At 56.5% G+C, this 25,615-nt stretch overlaps 1 protein-coding gene across 1 annotated transcript in view; it reads right to left on the reverse strand.

The window, feature by feature from the left end:
* SND1 (staphylococcal nuclease and tudor domain containing 1) overlaps nt 1-25,615 on the reverse strand; it is a 98,838-nt gene that overhangs the window by 9,854 nt on the left and 63,369 nt on the right. The window contains exons 13-16 of the mRNA XM_080619869.1: nt 24,730-24,840; nt 20,386-20,458; nt 17,077-17,218; nt 8,790-8,899 (exon numbers count right to left, since the gene is read on the reverse strand). Coding sequence (XP_080475995.1) covers nt 8,790-8,899; nt 17,077-17,218; nt 20,386-20,458; nt 24,730-24,840 — 436 coding nt within the window. The remainder of the gene's footprint in view (nt 1-8,789; nt 8,900-17,076; nt 17,219-20,385; nt 20,459-24,729; nt 24,841-25,615) is intronic.

Consider the following 25,615-nt stretch of genomic DNA (forward strand, 5'->3'; position numbering starts at 1 on the left):
GGCCGCCTGCAATGTATTAAAGCAAAAAATGACCCTAAAAAGGGGGCTCCCCACCCCCCAATTCAAGTGTGTGGGTGCATGGGGGGGGTGTCTGATGGGTGCCCCCCCCAATTCACCCCACTGCACCAGTATAAGGCCACCGGCACCGGCACCGGCACAGGGCTAAAGCTCCTGGGGGGGCCGGGGGGGGCCCCCCATTGGGAGACCTGACGTATGATTGTAGACACCTCCCACAACACGATTTTGGCCTCATTTTAGGGGACCCCCCAAAACCCCTTCCTTGAGTGGGGGGGGGTGAGATTGGGGACCCCCCCCATGGGCTGCTTATGGAATGAAGGGGGGGATCCAGGAGGAATTAAGGGCTTGGGGGGGTCGGTGGGGGACTCAATGTGGCTAATGGGGGGTGGCCACCAGCATCGGAGGTGGCCACTGGGGGGGTCCCAGCGGGGACGGCAAGTGCCTCGTGGGGGTCCTGAAGGGCTGGGGGGGTGTTTTTGGGGGGGTCATGGCAATGGGGGCCCCCCCTGGCCGCTCGACTATTGGAATTAACTTTAATTTCTTATTTTAGCTTTAAAATGAATTATCAGATGGGAATTAAATAATGGGGAGGGGGGGTGAGGGGGGGCTGCGTGGGGAGGGGGGGGTTAAACAGAAGTTATATCTATATCTATATCTATATAAAGGCCGGAATGATGGGATTGTATCCTGAACTGAGGAAAAACCACGACAAATCCGTCCAAAAACCAAGTGTATTTTTGTATTTTAATAAATATTGTTCACTCTTTGTACCTGCCGTTGTCCCCGAGGGGTTAAAACGGGGGGGGGGGGGGTTTGTGGATGCTGGGACCTCCCCACATCCCTGCCAAAACGGGGGGTTGTGCTGTATGGATTGAAACGCTTCCCCGCAAAACAATCCCAAACAGGGAGGAAGTGATGCTGGGAACTGGTACCCACATTGGTACCCAAAGGGACTCCCAGCATCACCCAGTTAAGGGCTGGTGTGTGCCCCCCCGCCCCCCGAAACAAAGGTGCAAAGCGGGTGCCCAGGGTCATTATCCCATGGGTTACAGCTGGGAAATGGGAATTTGCTGTGGAAGGAGAAAGGAGGGAGCCAGGAATGAACCAGGTGGTAGCGCAGGGGGGTGGGAAGGGAATGGGATGGAGGAGACCCTGGCAGTGCGGTGGGGACATGGGATATCCTGTGTGGGGGGACATGGAGTGCTCCGGGTGATGGAGATAGGGATATTGGGTGACCCTGGTGCTGGTGATGAGGCCATGGAGTGCTCTGAGTGCTGATAGTGGAGATATTGGGGGCTCTGGGTGCTGGCAGCTGGGACATGGGGTGCTCTGGGTGCTGGGGATGGGGATATTCGGTATCCTGGATGCTGGTAATGGGGACATAGGGTGCCCTGGTGACGGGGACATGGGGTGCTCTGAGTACTGGTGGTGGAGATACTGGGTGCTCTGGGTGATGGGGATGGGGACATGGGGTGCTCTGGGTGCTGGTGCTGGGGATATTGAACATTCTGGATGCTGGTGATGGGGACATGGGGTGCTCTGAATACTGGTGGTGGAGGTATTTGGTGCTCTGGGTGCTGGGGATGGGATATTGGGTGCTTTGGGTGCTGGTGGTGGGGACAGGGGGTGCTCTGGGTAATAGCAGTGGGGACATGGGGTGTTCTGGGTGCTGGTGATGTGGACATTGTGGTGCTGTAGGTGATGCAGACAGAGATGTGGGGTGCTCTGGGTGCTGTGATGGGGAATCTGGGACCTGTGGGTGCCAGCAGCAGTGCCATGGGGTGCCTGGGTGCCATTGGTGGGTCCATGGGGACTCCTGGCTGTGCAGGGACACAGGGACACCCGGGTGCTGGCAGTAGGGACAGGGGGACCCCAGAGTGTGCAGGGACACAGGGAGCCCTGAGTGCCAGTGTTGGGATATCGGGTGCCCTGGGTGCTGGTAGCAGGGACAGGGGTGTCCCTGCGGGTGGCATCGCTGTAAGGAGGCTGCAGTGTGAGCAGGGAGGCTGCAGTGCAATGGGATGCAATGGGATCCAATGGGATGCAATGAGATCCAAGGGGATGCAATGGGATGAAATGGGATGCAGTGAGATGCAGTGGGATGCGATGGGATGCTTGAGATGTGGTGGGATGCAATGGTAGTGATGGGTGTGGTGGGATACAGTGGGATGCTGTGGAATGTGATGGGATGCAGTGGGATCCAGCAGGACGTAGTGGGATACAGTGGGATGCAATGGAATGCATTTGGATGCAACTGGATGTGATAGGATGTAGTGGATTGTAGTGGGATTCAATGTATGCAGTGAGATGCAGTTGGATGCAGCGGGATGCAGCGGGATGTGATGGGATGCAATGGAATGCAGTGGGATACAATGGGATGTAATAGGACGCAGTGTAATGCAGTGGGACGCAGTGGATTCAGTGGGATGTGATGGGATTCAATGGGATGCAGTGGGATGCTACTGGATGTGGTGGGATGCAGTGGGATGCAATGGGATGCAGTGAGATGCTACTGAACGTGGTGGGATGCAGTGGGATGTGGTGCTATGTGAAGGAATGCAATGGGTCTCATGGGATGCGATGGGATGCAGTGAATGCACTCCAATGCAGTGAGATGTAGTGGCATGTGATAGGATGGACTGGATGTGACGGAATGTGCTGGGACATGGTGGGAAGCAACGGGATGCAATGGGATTCAATGGGATGCAATGGAATGCAGTGGGATGTGATTGGATGTGGTGGAATGCAGTGGGATGCCATGGGATGCAGTGGGATTCAGTGGGATGCAGTGAGATGTGGTTGGATCAGTGGGATGCCATGGGACATGATGGGATGCGATGGGACATTATGGGATGCAATAGGATGTAGTGGGATGTGATGGGATGCAATGGGATGCAGTGGGAGGTGATAGGATGTGAGGGGATGTGGTGGGATGCAGTGGCATGCAATGGGAGGGTCATCATCGGCTCCTACCACTCCCCAGCCCCTCTCCAAACCCCAGGGCTCCACAGTGGCACCAGAGGGGTCCCTTGTCCCAGTGTCCCCCTGCGGCCACTCTGGTGCCAGGGGCTCCATGACACATCCTGACACAGCATTCCCAGTCATTATCCCTATTGCTTCAGCTCTGTGAGGTTCCGGCTGGTGCCGGTGAGGTTGGGATGCTCCCGGACAAGGGATGTTCACACCCCAGTGGAACAACCAGGAATATCAAGTGCAAGTCACCACAACACAACCAAAAATCCCCATTGAATTCCAGGCCTAAGGAATTCCAGCGGCTGGCTGATAACCCAAAAGGACCGGGAAGCTCAAGCTGGGATTGGCGCAGCGGTTGCCACCACAGAGGGTTGCCAAGGTGCCAAGAGGTGCACAGGGAAGGCGATGACCCCCCATTGCCAACCGGAGCTTGTGGGCACCTTGGCCAACATGGGGACCCTATGGCCAACATGGGGACCCTGAAACAGGAAGCCAAGAGGTGACCATGGCAGCCAATGTGCTGGTGCCTGGATGCTCAGGGGATGCTCATGGGATGCTCATGGGTTGTTAAGATGATGCTCAAGGGATGCTCATGAGATGCTGGAGGGATGCTCTGAGGATACTCAGAGAATACTTAGGGGTTGCTATGAGGATGCCTGGGGTACCCTTAGGGAATGCGGCGGGGATGCTCAGGGGATGCTCCTCACCCATGGGCTGCAGCCTGCCCCTGTCCCTCAGAGCAGCTCCTGCCTCTCCCAGCTCGGCACCGTGCTCCGGTGAAGCTGCTGACGTAGCAGCTGGAGCCCCTCACTAAACCATCACAGCAACACAGAGATGTGGGCTACAGGGCTGGAAATCTAGGAATCACCTGGGAATAACCCCCCTCACAGGCTGCTCGGACCCCTGGAGTTACCCTCACATGGGGGGAAGTCGGGTCCAGCCCCACATGTGTGGGGTGGATGGACAGGGATGTCACCACGAGCCCCACAGTGAGGATTTGGGGACAGAGACCCATCTGTGATCCCAAGGCTCCCACTGGAGCCCTGATCCCCATTCTGGGATGCTCCAGGGGCTCCTGCATCCCTAAGGATGTGTGTCCCACTCCAGTGGGTGCTGGGTACCAGTCTCTCCACTCCAAGCACTCATTAAGCCCCATCATCACTTAGTTATAACAATGGTGTCACCGAGCCCCTGGAATAAATCTGGTATTACAGGTAATGGACTGTACATCCTGACTGGAGAGGTCACCCAAGGCAAGGAACACGGAGTAATTCCCATCCTCTTCCCAACCAGGAGCTCCCAGTGGCACAGGGATGCCTGTGGTGGTGCACAGGTGGTGCCAGGCAGCCGGTGGCATTGAACTGGCCAAGTGTTGCACCCCAGGGTTTGCACGGGCATGGGGACATGGGGTGTTCTGCATGCTGAGATGGGGACGTGGATGCTGGCAGCTGGATGCTGGCAGTGGAGACGTGGGACATGGGAATGTGGATGGTGCAGCACGAAATGGAATGGAACAAAACGGAATGGCACGCACGGAACGGCACGCACGGAACGGCACAGCATGGCATGGCACGGAATGAAAAGGGACAGCACAGTGTGGGATGCCATGGCACAGAATGGCACTTCATGGCACAGCACAGCATGGCACGGTATGGAATGGAATGGCATAGCATGGCATGGTATGGAATGGAATGGAATATAACAACATGGCATGGCACAGCACACCATGGCACGGAATAGAATGGAATGGCAGGGAACGGCATGGCACGGAACGGAATGGCTGCAGCACAGGCAGTGGGAACAGCTCCGGCTGCACTGCTGCTGCCTGCATATTGCTGCAGTGCTGCAGCACCTGGGGATGGGGGGTTGGAGGGGTCTGGGGGGGCTGACAATAGGTTGGGGGGCTGCAGAGGGTCACAGGAGCTGGCAGGGGCTGGCAGCGACCAGTGTGGGCAGTGGCGCACCCCCATCAGCCAGGGCACGGGGGACATCTGGGGACCAATTCCCACAGTTACAGCACTGACAGGGGTGCAGGCAGGGAGGCTGGGGGGGGGCTGGAGCCGTGACCCCCCCCCAGCTCCCCATAGGGCAGCCCGATGTCAGTGCTGCAGCCAGAGATGGATGGATGGAGGGATGGGGGATGTCCCCATCACCCAGTTGCCATGGAAACCAAAGGGAATTCCCTTCCGGAGAGCCTCAGCGCCAAATCCCAGGACCCCCCAAACACTGCAGGAAAGCAGCAGGGATGCAGACAGGGATGTCACCCCCCTGCACCCCAAAAAGGAGCTGCCACCCCCTGTATACCCCAAAATACAGAGCTACCATCCCCCTGCACCCCAAGACGAAGCTGACATCCCCTTGCACCCCAGTACAGTGATGCCAACCCCCCCATACTGCAATACAGAACTGCCACCCCCAAGCACCCCAACATAGAGCTTTCACCCCTCCTATTCAGCTGCCCCAGTCTCAGGGTTCTTGACTGCTGCCCTGGAATCTGGGGGTTCCTCCTGCCCCATTATGAGCCCAGCACAGTGTGTACCCATCCTGGCTCAGAGACAAGGGTCTGGGGCATGTCCCTAAGGGCCACTTGGGTCCCAACCCCTTGCATGGGCTCCCCCAGCCCAGCTGCACCCCAAAACACAGAGCCAGCACTGAGCAGCTGCGGCTTTGTTCAAGTTTCAATCGGAATTCCATGTGCATCGAGGCCAGATGGGGAGAAACAAGTGAGGGGGATGATGTGGGAAGGAGGAAGGCATCCGGGAAGGAGGATGCCCGTGCCACGCTGTGCCATCCATGGCCAGTTTGCTGTCACCAAGGGGCTCAGGAGACCCTGGGGATGGCCTCGATGGCAGAGATGGGCAGCAGGAGGATGAGGATGCACCACGGGATGTGCCAGGCCCTGGGAATCTCCGGGATGTGGTAAGGAAGCACTGGGATGCGGGTCAGCACTTTGCAGCAGCCGCCTGCATGTGCGAGATGCTGAGGAGGGAGGGATGGAGCTGCCACGTGCAGCGCTGCGGCCCCGTGTCCTCGTGTCCCTGCAGCCACCAGCGAGCGGTGTTCCGGGAGGGTGAAGGATCCTGCTGGTCCTGACCCCCCCACCAGCAGCACTGCCCTGCAGCTGCAGCACATCTGCATCCGTGTCCACATCTGTATCTCTGCCCACAGCTGCATCCGTGTCCACATCTGTATCTGCAACCACAGCTGCATCCATGCCCACATCTGCATCTGTGCCCACAACTGCATCCGTGCCCACATCTATATCTGCAACCACAGCTGCATCCATGCCCGCATCTGCATCTGTGCCCACAACTGCATCCGTGCCCACATCTGTATCTGCAACCACAGCTGCATCTGTGTTCACAATGGCATCTGCAGCACATCTGCATTCATAGCCACATCTGCATCTGTGCCCACAACTGCATCCATCCACAGCTGCAGCTGCATCCCTGCCCAAACCTGTACCTGCAACCACATCTACATTCATGCCCACATCTGCATCAGTGCCTACATCTGCATCCACAGCCACATCTGCATCTGCAACCAGGTCCCCATCTGGGGTGTCATTAGTTCCCATTCCACCCTGTTCCTGCCTTGGCTCCCACATTCCCAGCCCAGTTCCCCATTCCTTTTCCAGACCCCATTCCACCCGTTTCCCATTCCTGCTCCATGCATCTGCTGCACTTCTGCTGCACGATGCCCACATGCCCAGTGTGCACCTGCCTTGTGTTCACCCTGCATCTGCTCTGCAACCCTGACAGCCACTGTGCATCCACTCTGCATCTGCCCTGCATCCACTGTGTATCCTCTGAGCATCCACTGTGTATCTGCTGTGCGACCCCACACAGCCACTGTACATGCACCCTGCATCTGCACTGCATCCACTGTGTATCCTCTGAGCATCTGCCACCCATCCACCCTGCATCCTCTGTGCATCTGTAACACATCCACCATGCATCTGCCCTGCGTTCGCTGTGCAACCACTGTGTATCTGCTGTGCGTCCACCCTGCATCTGCCTTCCATTCACCATATGTCCACCCTGCATCTGCTGTGCATCCTCCATGTATCTGCTGTGCAACCCCACACATCCACCCTGCATCCACTGCACATCCACCCTCCATCCACCATGCATCTCCCCTGCAACCACTGTGCATCTGCTGTGCTTCTGCTGTATAACCACCACACCACACGTCTGCTGTACATCTGCCCTGCATCCACTGTGCATCCACTGTGTATCTGCTGTGCATCCACCCTGCCTCCATCATGTGTCCTCCATGCACCTACCATGGTTGCACCCCAACCCCTGGCAGACCCCCTGGGGTCCCTCCTCATCCTCAAGGCAGCCGCACCGCCTCCCCAGCTTCTGACTCCCCCACTCCCCCATGTTGCATCCCTGTATCCGCAGCATCGCTCCATGCGGATGCGGCCGCAGGAGCAGGAGATGTCCGGGGCAGCCCAGCTCAGCTCCCACTGCTGAGGTGGGGGTTCGGGATGGAGACGGGTCCCCCGACAGCGCTCCCCAGTGCTCCCAGTGCTCCCCAGTGCCCCCAGTGCTCGCAGTGCTCCTCGAGTGGGACAGCCCCAGCCCCACTGCATTCACAGCAGAGCGCAGGGCTCAGCCTTGACACCAGAGAATGAGATAAAATAGACGTGAACATAAAATAATAGTCATAAAATACATAGAATAGATAAAATAATTAATAGAATGGAATAGGATAGAGCAGAATGGAAAAAAACCAGAAAAATAGAATAAAATTAAGGAGATAAATGTAATACAATAGAATAAAATAGGGAAAATCAGAATAAAAATTTCGATATTCTATTCAATAAATAGAATTGATAAGAAAAAGTAGAATAAAACAGATTAGAATAAAATAAAGTAAAAAAAAAGGAGGAATAATCCAGAACAGAAATAAAATAAATACATAGGATAGGGTAATAAAATAAAAATGGAATAAACCAGAATAGACCAAAATAAAACTAATAAAATAAAATTAACAAAAAAAATAAAAGAAAATAGTAAAATAATACAGTTTTTAATTTAAAAATTGAATGGAATAGAGTAAAATACGGTAGAACAGGAGTGAAATTAAAAAAAAAGATTAAAGTAAAAAGAAAAAATCAAGTAAAATAATAAAAAAGTGAAATAATTAAAAAAGTAAAATAAAATTATAAATAAAATAAAATGGAAAAAAGTAATTAAATAAAATAAAATGAAATAGAATGAAAGAAAGTAAAATGAAATCAAAAGAAATAAATCAAACCCCAATGAAATCAATCAGCTCTCCTGGCACGGGTCCCCACCACTGCCGGGAGAAGCCACCGCTGCCCTTCCCTGTATCTGCCCGCATCGATCCGATGCCGGCACAAACCCAGCACCGGGTGACGCTCCCGGTGTCACCACTGCATGACACACTCTGTGTGACACCCGCGTGTGACACCTGCGGGGACACGGTTCTCCAGGCACAGACATCGGCACCGCAGCACAACCCCGACACCAACCAACACCGGAGCCTTGGTGAGGAGAGCGCGCCAGATCCAGCACCAGCATCACCAGAGGCTCCCCCGGCACCGCGAGCCAGGTCTACGCGGCTTTTCCCTGTCACCACACACGGGCTGAGCCCAGGGACCAGGCGCTGTCCTGGCCCTTTGCTGGCAGCCCCTTGGCGAGATCCATGTCCCATCAGTGCCACCAGCCCCATACCAGTGCTGCATCCTGGCCGCATCCCTACCGAGGTCCATGTCCCATCGGTGCCACCAGCCCCTCACCAGTGCCGCATCCCGGCCGCATCCCTACCTCCCGCTGCAGCACCAGCTCCTTGGTGAAGTGCGTGGCCTCCTCACTGAAGGGTTCCCCCTCCTGCACCAGCCCCGGCAGGTTCCTGGCTCCCCGTGGACACTCGATGCCTGCAGGAGGAAGAGGAGGGTGAGGGCATCAGTGGTCATGTGGAGGTGTCACCTCAAAGGGACGTGTCAGGGATGAAAGGGGACTGCGGAGCTCAGGTGGGACTCAAACAGCTCCTGGGATGCTGGAGTGTCCCTGTGCTGGTGAGAGGGACGGAGACATGGGATAAGCTGGGGAAGAGCCAAAAGGGATGGGGACATGGGGAAGAGCCAGCAGGGATGAGGACATGGGATGAGCAGGGATGGGGACATGAGGATGACCAAGGGACAAGCAAAGAGGGATGGGGACATGGGGAACAGCCAGCAGGGTTAAGGACATGGTGACAAGAGGGCAAAAGCCAGCAGCGATGGGGACATGGGTGCATGTAAGCATGGATGGCGATGTGGGGATGAGCAGGGGACGAGCCACCAGGGAGAGGACATGGGAATGAGCAGGGACGGGGACATGGGACGAGCAGGGGAAACGCCAGCAGCAATGGGGACAATGGGATGAGCAGGGGACGAGCCATCAGGGATGGGGACACGGTGACAAGGGCAGAGCCATCAGACCCTGCAGCCCCCCACCCCAGGCTCCCCACCGGCACCGCGCTGCTGGCGCTGGCTCAGATTAAACCGCCACATCCTGCATTATTCATTCTATTTTCCATAATTCCTTATTAATGAAGTGCTGGGAATTGTATGGAGCCCTGCCAGCAACCAGGGACACCGCAGCCCTACTCCCTGCTGGCACCCCTGAGGATGAGGAAACAGGAGGAGGGCCAAGAGATTAACTATGTCCCCCCCAGGGAGCTCACCCCACTGCTGTGAGGTCTCCATTGTCCCTGTGTCACCAGTGATGGCAGCCCTGGGGTGCCGAGCACCTTGGGGTGACTCCAGTGCACCCATCACTGACAACTGAAGGGGTTCTGAGGGTCCGGGGGTCCCCCTGCATCAGCACCTGGAGTATCCCAGGGCACTGGGAAGGGGATCCCCACATCCCAGCTCTGCTTTGGCTCCCCATGGGACGCCACTGAGGTGATCCCACTGTAGCCTGGCTGGGGGTGCATAAGCAAGTCCTAAATCCAGGTGGATGTGGCCGTGTCCCCATCCCTGTCACATCCCCATCCCTGTCATATCTCATCCTTATCACTATCCCCATCCCTATTGCACCCCCATCCCTCTCCCTCTTGTAACCTCCATTCTTATCCCTGTCCCCATCTCTACTGTATCTCTATCCCCGTTCCTATCACATCCCTATCCCTGTCCTTGTCACATCCTCATCTCTGTCCCTACTGCAACCCTATTCCTGTGTCATGTCTCTATCCCTATCCCTGTCCCTGTCACATCCACATCCTCATCTCTGTCGCTACTGCAACCCTATTCCTGTGTCATGTCTCTATCCCTATCCCTGTCCTTGTCACATCCTCATCTCTGTCCCTACTGCAACCCTATTCCTGTGTCATGTCTCTATCTCTATCCCTGTCCCTGTCACATCCGCATCCTCATCTCTGTCCCTACTGCCACCCTATTCCTGTGTCATGTCCCCATCCTCATCCCTATGCCCATCCCTGCTGCATTGCCATCCCTATCGCATCCCCATTCCTGCCTCCATCATATCCCCATCCTCATCCATGTCCCCATCCCCATCCCTACGGCAACCCAATCCCCATCCTCATCCCCATCCCTCTCCCTGTTGTATCCCCATCCTCATCCCTACTGCACCCTATCCCCATCCTCACCTCCACCTCTGTCACATCCTAATCCCCATTCCCATCCCTCCACCTAGCCCATCCACCACTATCACCATCACCCCCACTCCCACTGCCAAGACTCGTGCTGGTGCCAGGAAATCCCCTTTTCCTTCTTTCCCACCACACCTCCTCTTTGCCATCTCCAAGAGAATTTGGCAGGAATCTTGCTGCCATGGCAGTGCAGGCAGCTGCCAGCCCTTACCCCTGCCTGCACACCCCTCCCCCCCCCCCGGGGCTCCCTGGCATTGACATCCTCTGCCTGAAAACGTGGAATGTTTCTGGAAAGGCATCAAAACGTGCTGCGGGGACAGCGAAATTCCCTAACAGAAACCCACATCCCGGCATTGAACCACACCAGCGGTTGGAGAGCTGGGAAATTCCTCCCAAGTGGGACCACACTGAAGCCCCCAGATCCTCCCATGGCACATCCAGGGGGATCCTGGGTAGATCCTGAGAGAGCGGACCCTTGTCCACCCCAGGGGCTATGGGATGAGCTTTGGATGCAGTACCCTTGACCTGGATCCAGGCCGACACTGGCAGCACAGAGCCAACAGCCAGTGATGAGCAGGAGGAAGGAGCGGATGCATCTCCTCCTCCTCCTGGAATGCTGGCACTGGGTGGGAACGGCTCTGGCACGGCACCACCAGCGCTGCGGTGAGGCCACAGCAGCCTTGTCTCCGGCAAGGAGCATCTCCCTGCACTGGGAAGGGGGACTGGGAGCCAGCACTGCCAAGAGCATCTTCCTTTCCTCCTCCCTCTCCTCCTCCTCCTCCCGCACGGAGCAAGCAGGGGCTGGGGGAAGGGTTATGCACCACAGCAGTGATTTATTCCCAAAGAATAGCGCAGCAGCCGCTCCGGATCCCTCAGTCTGCTCCGATCTTCCTAAACCCACACGAGGGAAGATTGGATTTGGGAATGGGAAACCTGAAAAGGTCGGAATGAGGATGCTCAGCCCCAGGAAGGCGCTTGGCAAAGTTACCAGCACTTCAATGATGAGACAGAACCGAAGCCATGGCTCTGCTGCTCTTCCTACGAAGCTGCCATGGATTAATGTGCACAATGAGGGATGCGGCTGCCACCGCTCTCTCCTGGGATCCCGGAAGAATTCCGCTGCAAATCACTTTGGTTAAATGCTTTTTCCCGAGAGCAGAGACCCGCAGCCAGTGGGGAAGGAGGGAGGTGGCTGCTGGGGATCCGGAGGATGCTCCAATCCTAGCCCCATTCCTGCAGGGATGGAGGTTGAGGGGTGGAGGTGAGCATCTCAGAGCATCCCAGGGCATCCTGGGGTATCCCGCAGCATCCCTGGGATATCTATGCTGCAGCATCCCAGGATAACCCACAACATCCTGGGGCATCTTGCAGCATCACTGGGGTATCTTGCAGCATTCCAGGATATCCTACAGCACCCTGGGGCATCCCACAGCATCCCTGGGGTATTTATGCTGCAGCATCCCAGGATGTCCCGCAGCATCCATGGGGCATCCTGCAGCATCCCAGGATGTCCCGCAGCATTCATGGGGCATCCTGCAGCATCCCACTCATCCTGCAGCATCCCACTCATCCTGCAGCATCCCAGTATATTCCACAGTATCCCAGGGGCATCCCACAGCATCCCAGGATATCCCACAACATCTCTGGGGCATCCTGCACCATCCCAAGACATCGTGCAACATCCCAGAATATCCTATAGCATCCCTGGGACATCCCACAGCAGGGGCATCCTGCAGCATCCCACTCATCCTGCAGCATCTCTGATGCATCCCACAGCATCACTGGGGTATCTATCCTGCAGCATCCCAGGATATCTAACAGGATCTCTGGGGCATCCTACACCATCCTGGGGTATCCTGCATCATCCCAGCATTACAGGATGTCCACAGTCAGATTTAACCATCACCCCTGGAGCAGGGACTTTTCCAGCCCTAATTCCTGGGCTCTAACCAGCCTTCCCCCCTCTTTGCTGTGCCATAACCATAACCAGTACAGGGAGCAGGGATAAGACGGCTCCTGCCACTGCTATCCAGGAGGATTTATGGATCTGGGGAGAAAAAGGGGAGGTGGGAGGAGAGGAGCTGCATCCAAGACCGGAATGCCGAGGATCAATGCCAGATCCCGAAGCCGCACCACAGCCATGGGATGCAATTCACTGCTGCAGCACCAGACCAAAGGCTTCGGGGTGGATCCCGCCAGGATGCCGGAGGGGTTCCCATTGCTATTCCCTCCTTTCCCAGGCTCCAAGTCGTGATGGGAACTCGGCTGCTGCCGCAGAGCCCGTGTGGGAGCATGGCGTATTTTTAACCATGAATCCCGACCAAAATAGAGGCTGTCGGGAAGAGGGAATCAGCCGGGAGCAGGGAGGGGGCCGGACAGAGCCAACTCCTGCCAATCCAGCCTGCAGCAGTGGGAACACGGGAGACCCCCCTCCCTTCCCCATCACCATGTCCTGAGCTCGGATCCAAATGAAAATCACTGTAAAAGTACATCAATTCCTGAATTATGGAATGGTTTGGGTGAAAGGGACCTTAAAGCTCCTCCAGTTCCAACCCCCTGCCACGGGCAGGGACACATTCCACTTCCTTCTCCTCAGGCTGCTCCATCCCATTTCCTCCCAGCCTGTGTTTGTCCTTGGAATTGCCCCATCCCATGTGCAGGATCTTGTCCTTGTTGAGCTCCATGAGGTTCACATGGTTCCGCCTCTCGAGGTCCCTCTGGATCCATCTGGATCCTTCCCTCCACTGTGTCAATCCCACCACACAGCTCCGTGTTGGCATCAGGCTGTGCAGAGTCTCTCTGGGGAAGTGGTACCCGGGCTGGAATCAGCTCCTCTCTATTTGCACACATTTATAGCTCTCCAATGTGTATATTTTAGCTGGAAAGACAGGATGAGGCTCCCTTGGGAGCATCCCTGAAGTCACATTTCCAAAGGACCTGTCTTCTCTTGATGATGCTCATTTCCATTTGATACAGATATATATAAAAGGCAGTCATAAACCACGGATATTCATCATATTGCTGGCTCTGAGCGATGGGTGATGGCATCAGAGGAGGCTTTGGGAGGCACTAGCCACCCTGGTGATGCTCTCCTCCTTGCTGGGACCCCCAAAATGGTCCCAAAATGGGAATCCCTATAACTGGGACCCTTTGTTCCATTAGGGACCTGCAACAGTGCTTGCAATGGGTGCTCCAGGGTAGGGTGGGAGCCCTCAATTCCCCCACCCAGGCATGGGTGCTGCATTGCGGCTAATAGTGGATGGGAGCTGGGGGGAACCAAGGGGCCACCCCAAAATGCAGCGACCATGGGAAATGGGAGGGAGCAGAGGCTGGGAAGAGGGATGGAGGCTTGGGGGATGCTCCGGCAGCTCCATGTAGGGTGATGGACCTGGGTTGTCACGGAGCAGGACCATGGAGCAGGGAGCCACACAGAAGAGAACCATGGAGCAGGACCATGGAGCAGGGACTCCTATGGAGAAGGGACCCCCATGGAGCAGGAACATGGGGCAGGGGCCCCCGTGGAGCAGGGCATGCTTATGAAGCAGTGACCTGCATGGAGGAGAAGCACCATGAACCAGGGATCCCCACGGAGCAGGGACCCTCATGGATCAGAACCATGGATCAGAACCACAGAGAAAGGACCCCCACAGAGCAGGAATATGGAGCAGGGACCCCAGCTGAGGATGACCACAGAGCAGGGTACCCCAGGGAGCAGGGTCCTGAGCAGGAATATGGAGCAGGACCATGGAGCAGGGACCACCACAGAGCTGGACCATGGAGCAGGAACCCTGTGGAGTATGGGGCTCATTAGAGGCAGAGCTGCTACAATAACCATCCACCGGGCTGCATGCGTCCGAAAGCCTCCATCCCATGGGAAGGAGCCACCTTCACCTCCCCCAGGGCTGCATCCACAGGATGCCAGGCTCTTGCCTTGGAGTTTGCTGCAATTGCGGAAGGGGATGGAGCGGATGCATCAAGCTCAGCGGCATCGGCCATGCCGGAAGGCAGGAATCAGCCACATCCCAGGAATACCCACAGCGGCAGCTGCACAGGGTCTGTGGCAGGGAAGGCAGAAGGGGGGTGTCATCAGCTGTGCTCACTGGCAGTTACCTGCCTTTCTAGCCTGTAATTAACGTCAGCAGCTTGATTAGAGCCTCAGCTGGGGCAGAACTTCCCGGAGGAGAGCTGGGGGGAGCAAGAGCAGGAGCGGGAGCGGGAGCAGGAATGGGAGCAGGCACAGGAGCTGATGAGGGGGGTCAGAAGGGACCAGGATGGTTTGATCCAGGACCTGAGAAGTGTCTCCAGCAGCACCATTAGTGCAGATCAGCATGCTGTGGTGCTGGGATGTGCAACTCAGGATGCTCCCGAGCAACTCAGAATCGTCCTAAGCAATGCAGGATGGTCCTGAGCAACGCAGGATGGTCCTGTGCAACATGGGATGCCCCTGAGCAATGCAGAATGACTTGGTGCAATGCAGGATGCTCCTGTGTAATGCAGGATGATTCTATGCAATGCAAGATGATCCTGTGCAACTTGGGATGCTCCTGGGGAACGCAGGATGCTCCTGAGCAATGCAGGATCCTCCTGTGCCATACAGGATGATTCCATGCAAAGCAGGATGCTCCTGAGGAATGCAGGATGCCCTGTGCAATGCCAAGCCCTGGCTCTCCGCAGGCAGCCTGGCCTGGGGAGGTTTTATCCCCACTTTGGGAACTTTTGGGAGCAGATCAGCCCCTGGGAGCAGGCGACAGCCAGTCGGTCTCCACAGCAACAGGGATTAAATATAACTCGCAGTGAGCACGTTCCCTGGAGCCATCCAATTCCAGGCTGCCCTCCCCTTGCCTTTAAAAACATCCGACCAAGCCGAGAGGCCGAGCTGGAGCCTCCTGGAATCACTGGATCCATCAGGATCCATGGACACTGGTGTATTTAACCACTCGTACCTAGGGAGGAACAGCAAGAACTTGTTCATCCCACCATGGGAAGGGGATTCATTGGCTGCAGATGCTGCGGAGGTCCCATGGGATCCAGGATACAGGCGATGTACCACAAGCATCCCACCAGTGAGGAAGAGGACGGTTGATGTCGGCAGCACCAGGATCTGTGACTGCTCCTTCCCAGCTCCCATCAAATGGCCACTCAACCACCGGGAATGGAGCAAATCCCACCCCAACCGAACGCAGGGCCTGGAATCCAGGAACAGCATCTCTGAGCATGCTGCCTCCCCACGCCGGATCAAGTGGGATGCTGCTCCCAGCCCAGGGAGCACTCGCAGGAGCCGTCAGGATTCCCCCAGCCCAGCCCCAGCGGCAGCCTTTGGAAGCAGAAGTATTTCAGGATCCCTGAATTCCTCCTCCCGAGCACGTGGGAGTTCTATCGCCTCCAAATCCGACCGTCTCCGGCGCAGGAGTGGGGAGGCTCCTTCCCTCCGTCGCTCGCAGCTGACTTTAGGAATGGTTAATTATAAATAAGGCTGTGTCACTATTTATATGCACAAGCACAGGGAGAAGGACAGGTTTAGGACACGATTCCCACATGGCAGGAGCCAGCGTTGGAATGATCCTATCGGCTGCGGAGAGAGCATCGCTGCAGGGTGGTGGCGGTGATGGTCACCAGTGGGATTCCAGATTCCAGGTTGCTGGATGGATATTCCTTCAGTGGGAGCAGCAGGAGCTGCGGCTGAGGGAAACCTCTGTGGTTTTATCCCCCTTCCAAGGTCTATTTTTATGCTTATGGAATTGTTCATAACAGAGCTGTGAACGATCCGTGTGTGGGGTCATCATTTAGACACCCTCATTGCCATAGAAACAGGAGCAAGAGATGAGCCGCCCCAAATCCGCCCCCATCAAGGCATCTGGCAGTGCCAGAGCTTGGGAATGGGCTTTCCCATCCTTGTGTCATGGGTCACCGTCACTGTGACCTACTACAACACCTTCAAACACCTGGGGTCATGATGCTGCTGCCAGGATTGGCTCCAAGGCAAAGCCTTGGTTGAAATGGGCACCACGAGTGGGATTGTTGCGGGGGGGGGAATACTTCTGTTTTTGTAGGACCTACTAAAATGGCTGCTGGGTGCACACAGGGATGAGCAACTCCCTCCCATGAGGTGATGTAGCCGGAGCGGAGCATCCCCTCGTACCTCCATCATCCCCAGGCTCATAGAATCAGGGAATCAAAGACTGGTTTGGGTAGGAAGGGATCTTAGAGACCATCTAATTCCAACCCAAAGGGACACCTTCCACTAGAGCAGGCTGCTCCAAGCCCCGTCCAGCCTGGCCTTGAACACTGCCAGGGATGGGGCAGCCACTGACCCCTCTGGTCCTCTCCACTTAGTGCCCTCCAGCCCCATTAACCCCCAGCCCAGGTTGACCAGCATTAACTCCATCATAGCCTTATGGGGTGACCGAGGACCCTGCACCCAGTGGGGTGAGGACCCCCTCAGCACGGTTGAGGGCTCACCTGCGAGGAGGAAGGTGATGAGGCAGGTTTCCTTTGGCATGAAGAGCTTCAGCCTGGAGCCACTGAACACATATTCCACCACGGCCTCGGAGCGGCCGGCACGCTGCAGGAAGGGCAGGAACTGCTTCGCCTTCTGGGTGTCCTGGATGGGGGAAAAATGGGGGTCAGGGTGGGGGGTGCGGTGTTTTGGGGTCACCAACCACCTCCGTTGATGTGCAGGGACCCACCAGCACCCTAATATCCCATGGGATGGGGGCAGTGCACGGAGTGGCCTTGCCTGCTCTGTGCTGGAGGGATGCAGGATTTGGGCAGGGATCCGACTCTTCCAAGCTGGCCCCTGCACCCCCTCCTTCCAGCTCTTTGTTTCCTTAATCTAATCAAATCAGGCCTGTACAGTGATTACTGCTAATTGTAGCCCTCATTAGCAGCTCCTGGTTGGATTTGCATAGCCCTGAGTGGTTAACACCAGGAGTGGGGCTGCTCCTCGCGTGCAGGTTGCACTTACAAGTGTTGTATGAGCTCCCCGGCTGCACATCTGCTACAGACAAACCCTCCCGGGCACAACGCATGTGGTGGTGACAGATTCCACACTGGATAGGGATGTGAACCTCATGGAGCCCGGCAAGGGCAAGGGCAAGGGCAAGGGCAAGGTCCTGCACTGGGTCAGGGTGATCCCAGCACAAACACAGGCTGGAGGAGATGGGATGGAGCAGCCTGAGGGGGACTTGGGGGTCCCCATCCCTGGGAGTGCTCAAGGCCAGGTTGGACACAGGGGCTTGGAGCAACCTGCTCTAGTGGAAGGTGTCCCTGTCCGTGGCAGGAGGGTGGAACTGGATGAGCTTTAAGGTCCTTTCAACCTAAACCATTCCAGGATTCCATGATCCCATCTCGGGTGGCCATAGGGACGGGTGGTGCAGAACTTGCTGCTGCCACATCCAGCCTTTGGCTATGTCCTAAGGACCCATGGAGACATCCTTCACCGCTGGCACCAGTTCCTGCTCCAGGGCTCTGTGGTGGGATGAACAAGCCAAGCATCCCACACCAGGGCACCAGGAATGCAGCAGAGCACCAGCCTTGCAGTGGGCCCATACAGGAGCAGGTCCTGGATCAGGATGATCCCAACTCACTCCATGTATCCCATCTCCAGCACTGCCCAGTGCCGGGCAGGATTCATTCCTGCCACTAAGCTGAGGCTTCTTCCATCATCCCTGGAAAGAGGCACTTTCATCCCTACTTCATCCACCCGCCTTGGGGGTGGCAAACCCCCTGTACCCCTCATTCCATGCTTTTTGGGGCTCCCCCCTTCAGAACAGAGCAGCATATCCCACCAGCTCTGCCTGCTCCGCTCCCTGCCTGCACCTCCTGCCCAGCTGCTATCACCTCCATTACTGTTGTTCTAACATTCCCAGAGTTTAATTAGGTGCGAATTAAAGGAAAACTATGCACAGCTAGAGCAGGGAAGAACAAACCCCCCATCCTGACTCCACTTTTATGTGAATCTCTGCCAATTATGCAGAATTATTCAAGGACTCCTCACAAGGACAGGAGAATTTCCAGTGCCTGCCTGTGCTCCCATTCCAGAGCACATGCAAATGGAATCATGGAATCATGGAAACGTGGAATGATGGAATCATGGAATAAACCAGGCTGGAAAAGCCCTTTAAGCTCCTCCAGTCCAACAGTTCCCCAGCACTGCCAAGGCCACCACTAACCCATGGCACTGAGGCCTCGGCTCCACGGTGTGTGAACACTTGCAGGGACGGTGACTCCAGCACTGCCCTGGGCAGCCTGTTCCAGTGCCTGAGCACCCTTTGGGGAAGGAATTGTTCCTCAGCTCCATCTAAACCTGCCCTGGTGCAGCTTGAGGCCGTTTCCTCTTGTCCCATCCCTTGCTCCTTGGGAGCAGAGCCCAGCCCCCTCCTGGCTCCATCCTCCTGTCAGGCAGTTGTAGGGAGCGATAAGGTCCCCCCCGAGCCTTCTCTTCTCCAGACTGAACCCCCCAGGTCCCTCAGCCGTTCCCCATCGCATTTGTGCTCCAGGCCCTGCACCAGCTCCGTTGCCCTTCTCTGGCCCCGCTCCAGCATCCAGAGAAGGGCAACGGAGAAGCGATCCAGCATGGATATGGATTGTTCATTCCTTGTTCTCTATATTTTGAGAATGTTTTTTCTTGTCCACAAGCCCCGCACAGCATCACGGGGTCCATGTAAAGAGGGACCTTCCCTTTTCAGCTCCCAGTCTGCAGGTAAGAGCAGGGATGGGAATGGGAGGATTTGGGGTGTTTGAGAGGAGCAGGATGCTCCTGGGGCACCTCAGTGTGCCCAGGCCCAGCACCTCACAGGAGGGGAGGGCTAAGGGGCTGTGGATGCAGCTCTGGGGCAGCAGCACAAGAGGGACGTGGAGCTGCTGCGAGGGCTGGAGCAGCTCTGCTCTGGAGCCAGGCTGAGAGAGCTGGGCTGGTTCAACCTGGAGAAGAGAAGGCTCCTTAAGGGGAGACCTCAGAGCAGCTCCAGTGCCTAAAGGGGCTACAGGAAACCTGGAGAGGGGCTTTGGACAAGGGCCTGTAGGGACAGGACAAGTGGAATGGCTTTAACCTGACAGAGGGGAGATTGAGATGAGCTCTTAGGCAGAAGCTCTTCCCTGTGAGGGTGCTGAGGCGCTGGCACAGGGTGCCCAGAGAAGCTGTGGCTGCCCCATCCCTGGCAGTGTTCAAGGCCAGGTTGGACACAGGGGCTTGGAGCAACCTGCTCTAGTGGAAGGTGTCCCTGTCTGTGGCAGGGGTTGGAGCTGGAGGAGCTTTAAGGTCCCTTCAACCCAAACCTTTCCATGGTTCTATAATTAAAAGCAGGGAAGAGGCTGGTCCAGGCAGGAACTGGAGTGCCCAGGACAGAGCTCCATCCCCCCAGGGACACAAAGGACCTTCTCAAGTGCTAAGGCATCAAGCCCAGGATGGAGACATGGACACAGCCTCACTGCTGGTTTATGAACGGATCCACCACAGCACCATAGGTTCCCGTTCAACCCCAACACGGGGGTGACACCAGCATCAGGCACACACTGAGACCTCCCCATGCCCCCCAGAGAAGAGAAATCTCATCTCCCCCTTTTGGGGTGCACCAGTGGGTGACAAACAGCTTATGCAGCAGCACGGGGAGGCCTGCCAGCCCTGGTGGTGGATGAGGATGTTCTACATCCAACCCAGTGTCCTGGCTCCTCGGGAAGAGCACATCCTGCATGGAAAGAGCAGTACCACGGGCCATGAGAAGCACCAGCACCTCCCCACACCCCTCATCCCACCAACGAGGTCCTTACCCCGGAGATGTCGGCCACCCGGTGAATGGGCACCTCCTTCTTGCTGTGCAGCCCTTTGCCGTTCTTGATGGCCCTGCAAAAGACAGGAAGCACCGGGCATCAGCACCCACCAAGGGGCTGGAAGCTCCTCCAGGTTGGTGTTGCCCCCATCCATGGGAAGAACATCCAACTCGTTAGCTTCTAATCCCAGTTACTGGCCTTTGGCAATTCACCCGAGCCCAGCATAAGCCTGATCAAAGGGACCTCTTGTCCCCATTCCCAAATTAAATGGCTTTGTTGCACAAGCAATGGAAGGGATCAATAGGAAGGTGCAAAATTAAGACCTGTTTGGTTTAGTGCTTCCTCACACAAAGTGTTTTCAATGCAAAATACGGGCCAACACTCCAATTGGAATGGAAATATGTTCCTTCCAGGATAAAACAATATAGACATGATCAACCATGGAATACCATCCATGGGAGGCACCTCATGGATGAAAAATGAGCTGGTGCATCAGACCTGATGCTGGCTTGCAGAATCCCAGACTGGTTTGGGTTGAAGAGACCTTAAAGCTCCTCCAGTTCCAACCCCTGCCACAGGCAGGGACACCTTCCACTAGAGCAGGTTGCTCCAAGCCCCTGTGTCCAACCTGGCCTTGAGCACTGCCAGGGATGGGAACCCCCAAGTCCTTCTCCTCAGGATGCTCCATCCCATCTCCCCAACGTAGCTGTGCCTCAATTTGCCCCATCCCATATGCAGGATCTTGTCCTCAGCCTTGTTGAACTCCATGAGGTTCATAAATCCCCACCTCTCCAGGTCCCTCTGGATCCCATCCTTTCCCTCCAGTGTCACTGCACCACACAGCTCCGTGTCACCACAAACTCACTGGGGGTGCTCAATCCCAGTGTCCATGTCACAACAGGGATGTTGAACAGAATCAGTCCCAACACTGATCCCTGAAGAATTCACCCCTTCCCTATTGGCACAGCCCTGGCTGCTGGTCCTCAGGCTCCTGTATAAGCTGGAAATGAACCTCCTCTTTTCCAAGCCTCCCTAATAGCATCTCGCAGGTGAGAGGCCGGAATTTGTTCAGGTTGGACCGTGATGATCATCAAAACACAAGGGGAGGAATTCAAAGCCCCTCTGTGCCTTTGCAGAGCAATCGATTTGCTGAGCTGCATCATTCCAGAAGCTGTTCCTGGAGAAGCCAACCTGTGCAATCAGCACAGGGATTTCTTCCTTCTCCCTCACCCTCCTTTGAGACGCTCCTTCATGCCCAGGGACAAGTGCCTTGGTCAGAAATAGCTTTTTTTCCACCAGGAAATTAGCTCTTTCTCCAGGATAAGAAGAAAGACAAAGTTAACCAAGTGCCAGGACACTGCAAGGGCAGGTAGGGAGTCGCATCCTTGTGCCTCAACCCTGCAGGGATGTGGGAGATGCAATGGGTCTCCCAGGATAAGAGCACCCCATGCATGGGATTGCCATGGGGACATAGGAGAAAGCCCCTTTCCCTGGAAGATCGGTGGGCAGGGATGCTGGAAGGGCTCAGGGTTGATGCCTGCAGCAGGGCAGAAGCACATGGTGCTGGAGCAGCCCATGGATAGGAAGTGAGGCTGGGGGATGCAGAAGGGACACGCACCCACTCCAAGAGAACCTAGTGGAATGGGAAAATGAATCACCCCTTTCCTAAAATACCCTATGGAGCAGGCAGCTTGGTCCAAGGAGCTGGGAATGTCAAAGGGATCTTGAACTGCAGCTCCATGGTCAGATACATCTGAGCATTCCAATGTCTGGGGACATTTGAGCATCCCAGTGGTTGGGTGACATCGCAGCATCTCCATGTTCAGGGACATATGAGCATCCCCATGTCTCAGGATATTTGAGCACCCCAATGTTCAGGAACATTTGAGCATCCCCATGTTTGGGACATTTGAGCATCCCTACGTTCAGGACATCTGATCACCCCAACGTTTGGGTACATCCAATCTCAAACCCTTCCCACACCCGGAGCATGGCTGCAGGCTCCATGCACCACATCCAGCCCTGAGTATCCCACTGCCTGGCTCCACCCCGGAGCTGCTGATTTAATTCCAGTCACATCCACTTCCTAAAAGGCACAATGAGGCCCCGAGCATCCCGCCGGCCTCCGATCCCAGCCGCGAGGGGTTGTGGAGTGGGAAGAGGGAGCTCCAGGAGCCCCTGTCTCCCCTTCCCCCTCCGCGGCGGGGCTCGCAGCAGAGCTGAGCACAGTCTTGCACAGCGGGGCTGGCAGGAACCACGCTGCAGCCCCCTCAAAGCTGCTCTCCCCGGCTGCCGGCGCCGCTCCACCAGCTCCTGCCAAAGCTGCTGCCGGGGAGGAGCCGAGATCCCAGCACCGGAGCCGGGCAGCGCCCACGGGGACACGGGAGAGTGGGGGGGCAGGGGGTGGATGGCGGCTCAGTGGAGGGAGCTGAGCTGGGAGAGGGAAGGGACCCCATTGCCATTGCAGCCGTCGGCGAGGACAGACTGAAGGATGAGAAGCTGTGGCTGCCCCAGCCCTGGCAGTGTTCAAGGCCAGGTTGGACACAGGGGCTTGGAGCAACCTGCTCTAGTGGAAGGTGTCCCTGCCCGTGGCAGGGGGTTGGAGCTGGAGGAGCTTTAAGGTCCCTTCCAACACAAACCAGTCTGGGATTCTTTGACACAGGGACACTGCTCCCAGTGGGGCAGGGATCCAGCTCTGGTGCAACGGACACTGTAAATGGGGCTGGATGATGAGATCACCTCCCGTGGAGAGATGCAATGTGCGTGCCTGGACCATGCAAAGCTGGATCACACAACCCTGGACTCCGCACACTTGGACCATGCAACCTTAAGTGCACACATCTGGACCACACACAGCCTAGACATGCCTAGATCGTGTTCACCTGAACTGTGCACATCTGGACTGTGCATGCCTGCACTATGCACAGTCCATTTGTGACTGGATCGTGCACAGCTGGACCATGCACATCCAGACCATGTGTATCTGGACTGTGCACAGCTGGATCACACGTGCCTGGACCATGATGCACGCCTGGACCACACAACCTCCACTGTCCAGATCTGGAGCACACACATCTGGGGCACCAAACCCAGGACAGGGACTCAGCAAGATGGGACTTTCCCCTTCATTCCCACCCCAGCAGCATCCGGCTGCGGCACCAACCCAGCCTGCTCCACCACATCCCTGCGCAGCCATGCAGTGCAGGTGCAGGCGGTCCAGGCAGCACAGGCAGTAGCCCTTGCTGCTCCTGCAGCTGCAGAGGACAAGGCAGGCAGCACAGCCCTGCCTGCATCAGCACTTCTGCTGCCCCCGCCAAGGATGCGGGAAGCAGCCACACGCATTTTTCTCCCCACGACAACCTCAACCTAATTACAAGAGGCTGGAATCTGTCTTGATCCCTTTGGATCAGCTCGGACGTCACAGGGTTTAATGCAATTATTCCTCCTCCACCAGCCAGGCCTGGTAGGAACGGCTGCGGCAGCGCTTTGCTGGGCTCAGCACCCCCAGGAGCAGAGTGGGGCCCCTTGAACCCCGGCATGATGCAGGCAATGAGCCGTGAGATTCCCAACAACCTCCCTCCCGGCAGCTCCAGCATTAATATGGAAAACCCACCACGCAGTTTGCCACTGAGTCACAGTGTGCCTGGGCCCCCGTCTGCGGCACCAGCGCCGTGCCAGAGGCATGGAGGAGGCTGGGTGGTGGTGGGAATGGGCAGACTGGGATCGGTTTGGATGTTGGGAGGGTTAATGGGGGGTCTGGAATTCTGGCAGAGCCAGGAGGGGAAAGAATGCTGATTGCAACCAGGAGGGATGCAAGCAGGGAGGCTACTCACAGCCTTGGGGATAGATGGATGGGCAGGGATACTGCTGGGATGGGGTGGGATGGGGATGGGATGAGATGGGAAGGGATGGGAAAGGATGGGGATGGGGTGGGATGGGGACAGGGTGGGGATGAGGATGAGGATGGGATGGGGATGGGGTGGGAATAGGATGGAGATGGGATAGCATGGCATGGCATGGCATGAGGATGAGGACGGCATGGAAATGGGGATGGGACGGGTGGATTGTGATGGAGATGTGATGGGATGAAATGTGCATGGGAATAGGATAGCATGGCATGGCATGACATGGCATGGGGATGGGGGTGAGGATGAGGATAAGGATGGGATGGCATGGGATGCGGATGGGATGAAAAGGGGATGGGGATGGGATGGCATGGCAGGGTATGGCATGGGGATGAGACAACATGGGATAGGATGGACATGATACAGCTCTGCTCCTCCCTATGAGACCCAGGCACCCCAGAGCCATGGGGAGAGCCCCCTGTGCACCCAGGGCACCTACCGGGCCTCGGCTGCCAGGAGCTCGTCGTAGTGAGAGGATCTTTGGTCGTCGTCTTGCCGGTAGCGGATGACAGTGGCCAGGCCTTTGCTCACCAGCGCTTCTGCGATGTTGCTGCAAGAGAGGAGAGCCAGGGCTCAGCACCAGGGTGGGGGTGCATCCTTGGGAAAGGGATGGGATCCAGAGGGAGCTGGGGCCATGTGAACCCCATGGAGTTCAACATGGGCAAGGTCCTGAACCTGAGTCAGGGCAATCCCAGCACAGACACAGGCTGGGGGAGATGGGATGGAGCAGCCTGAGGAGAAGGACTTGGGGGTTCCCATCCCTGGCAGTGTTCAAGGCCAGGCTGGACGGGACTTGGAGCAACCTGCTCTAGTGGAAGGTGTCCCAGCCCATGGCAGGGGGGTGGAACTGGAGAAACTCTAAGGCCCCTTCCAACCCAAACCATTCCATGATCCTACGATTCCGTCTGCCCCAGCATCCACCATAGCTGGATCCTGTGCATCACATCGGACCCTGACACCAGAGGGGGGATCAGTCCTGCTGTGGGGTGGAACAGGAGAAACCCCATCCCGCTTCATACCACCGACCAGGGGAAGGTGCTTGGAGCAACATCTGACATTCAATGGGCACATCCAAGGGGTCCCTGTGTGATCGTGCAGAAGCAGCACCCCAAAACCCCCTTCCCACCCCCAAATCCAATCGGATCATCACTCCTGGAACCATGGAAACCTGCTCCTTGCTTTTACCTTCCTCTTGCTTGCCCTAAGCCCCCATCAGAGAGGGGAGGTGGGTGATGCCACCAAGCTCGGGGCCGGCTGCCAAGAGGCACCACGATGAATCGGCTGCTATTACCCTGTGCTGCCTGAGACAAATCCCCACATTCCCC

The sequence above is a fragment of the Psittacula echo genome (genome assembly GCF_963264785.1).
Source record: "Psittacula echo genome assembly, chromosome: 1".
NCBI lineage: Eukaryota > Metazoa > Chordata > Aves > Psittaciformes > Psittacidae > Psittacula > Psittacula echo.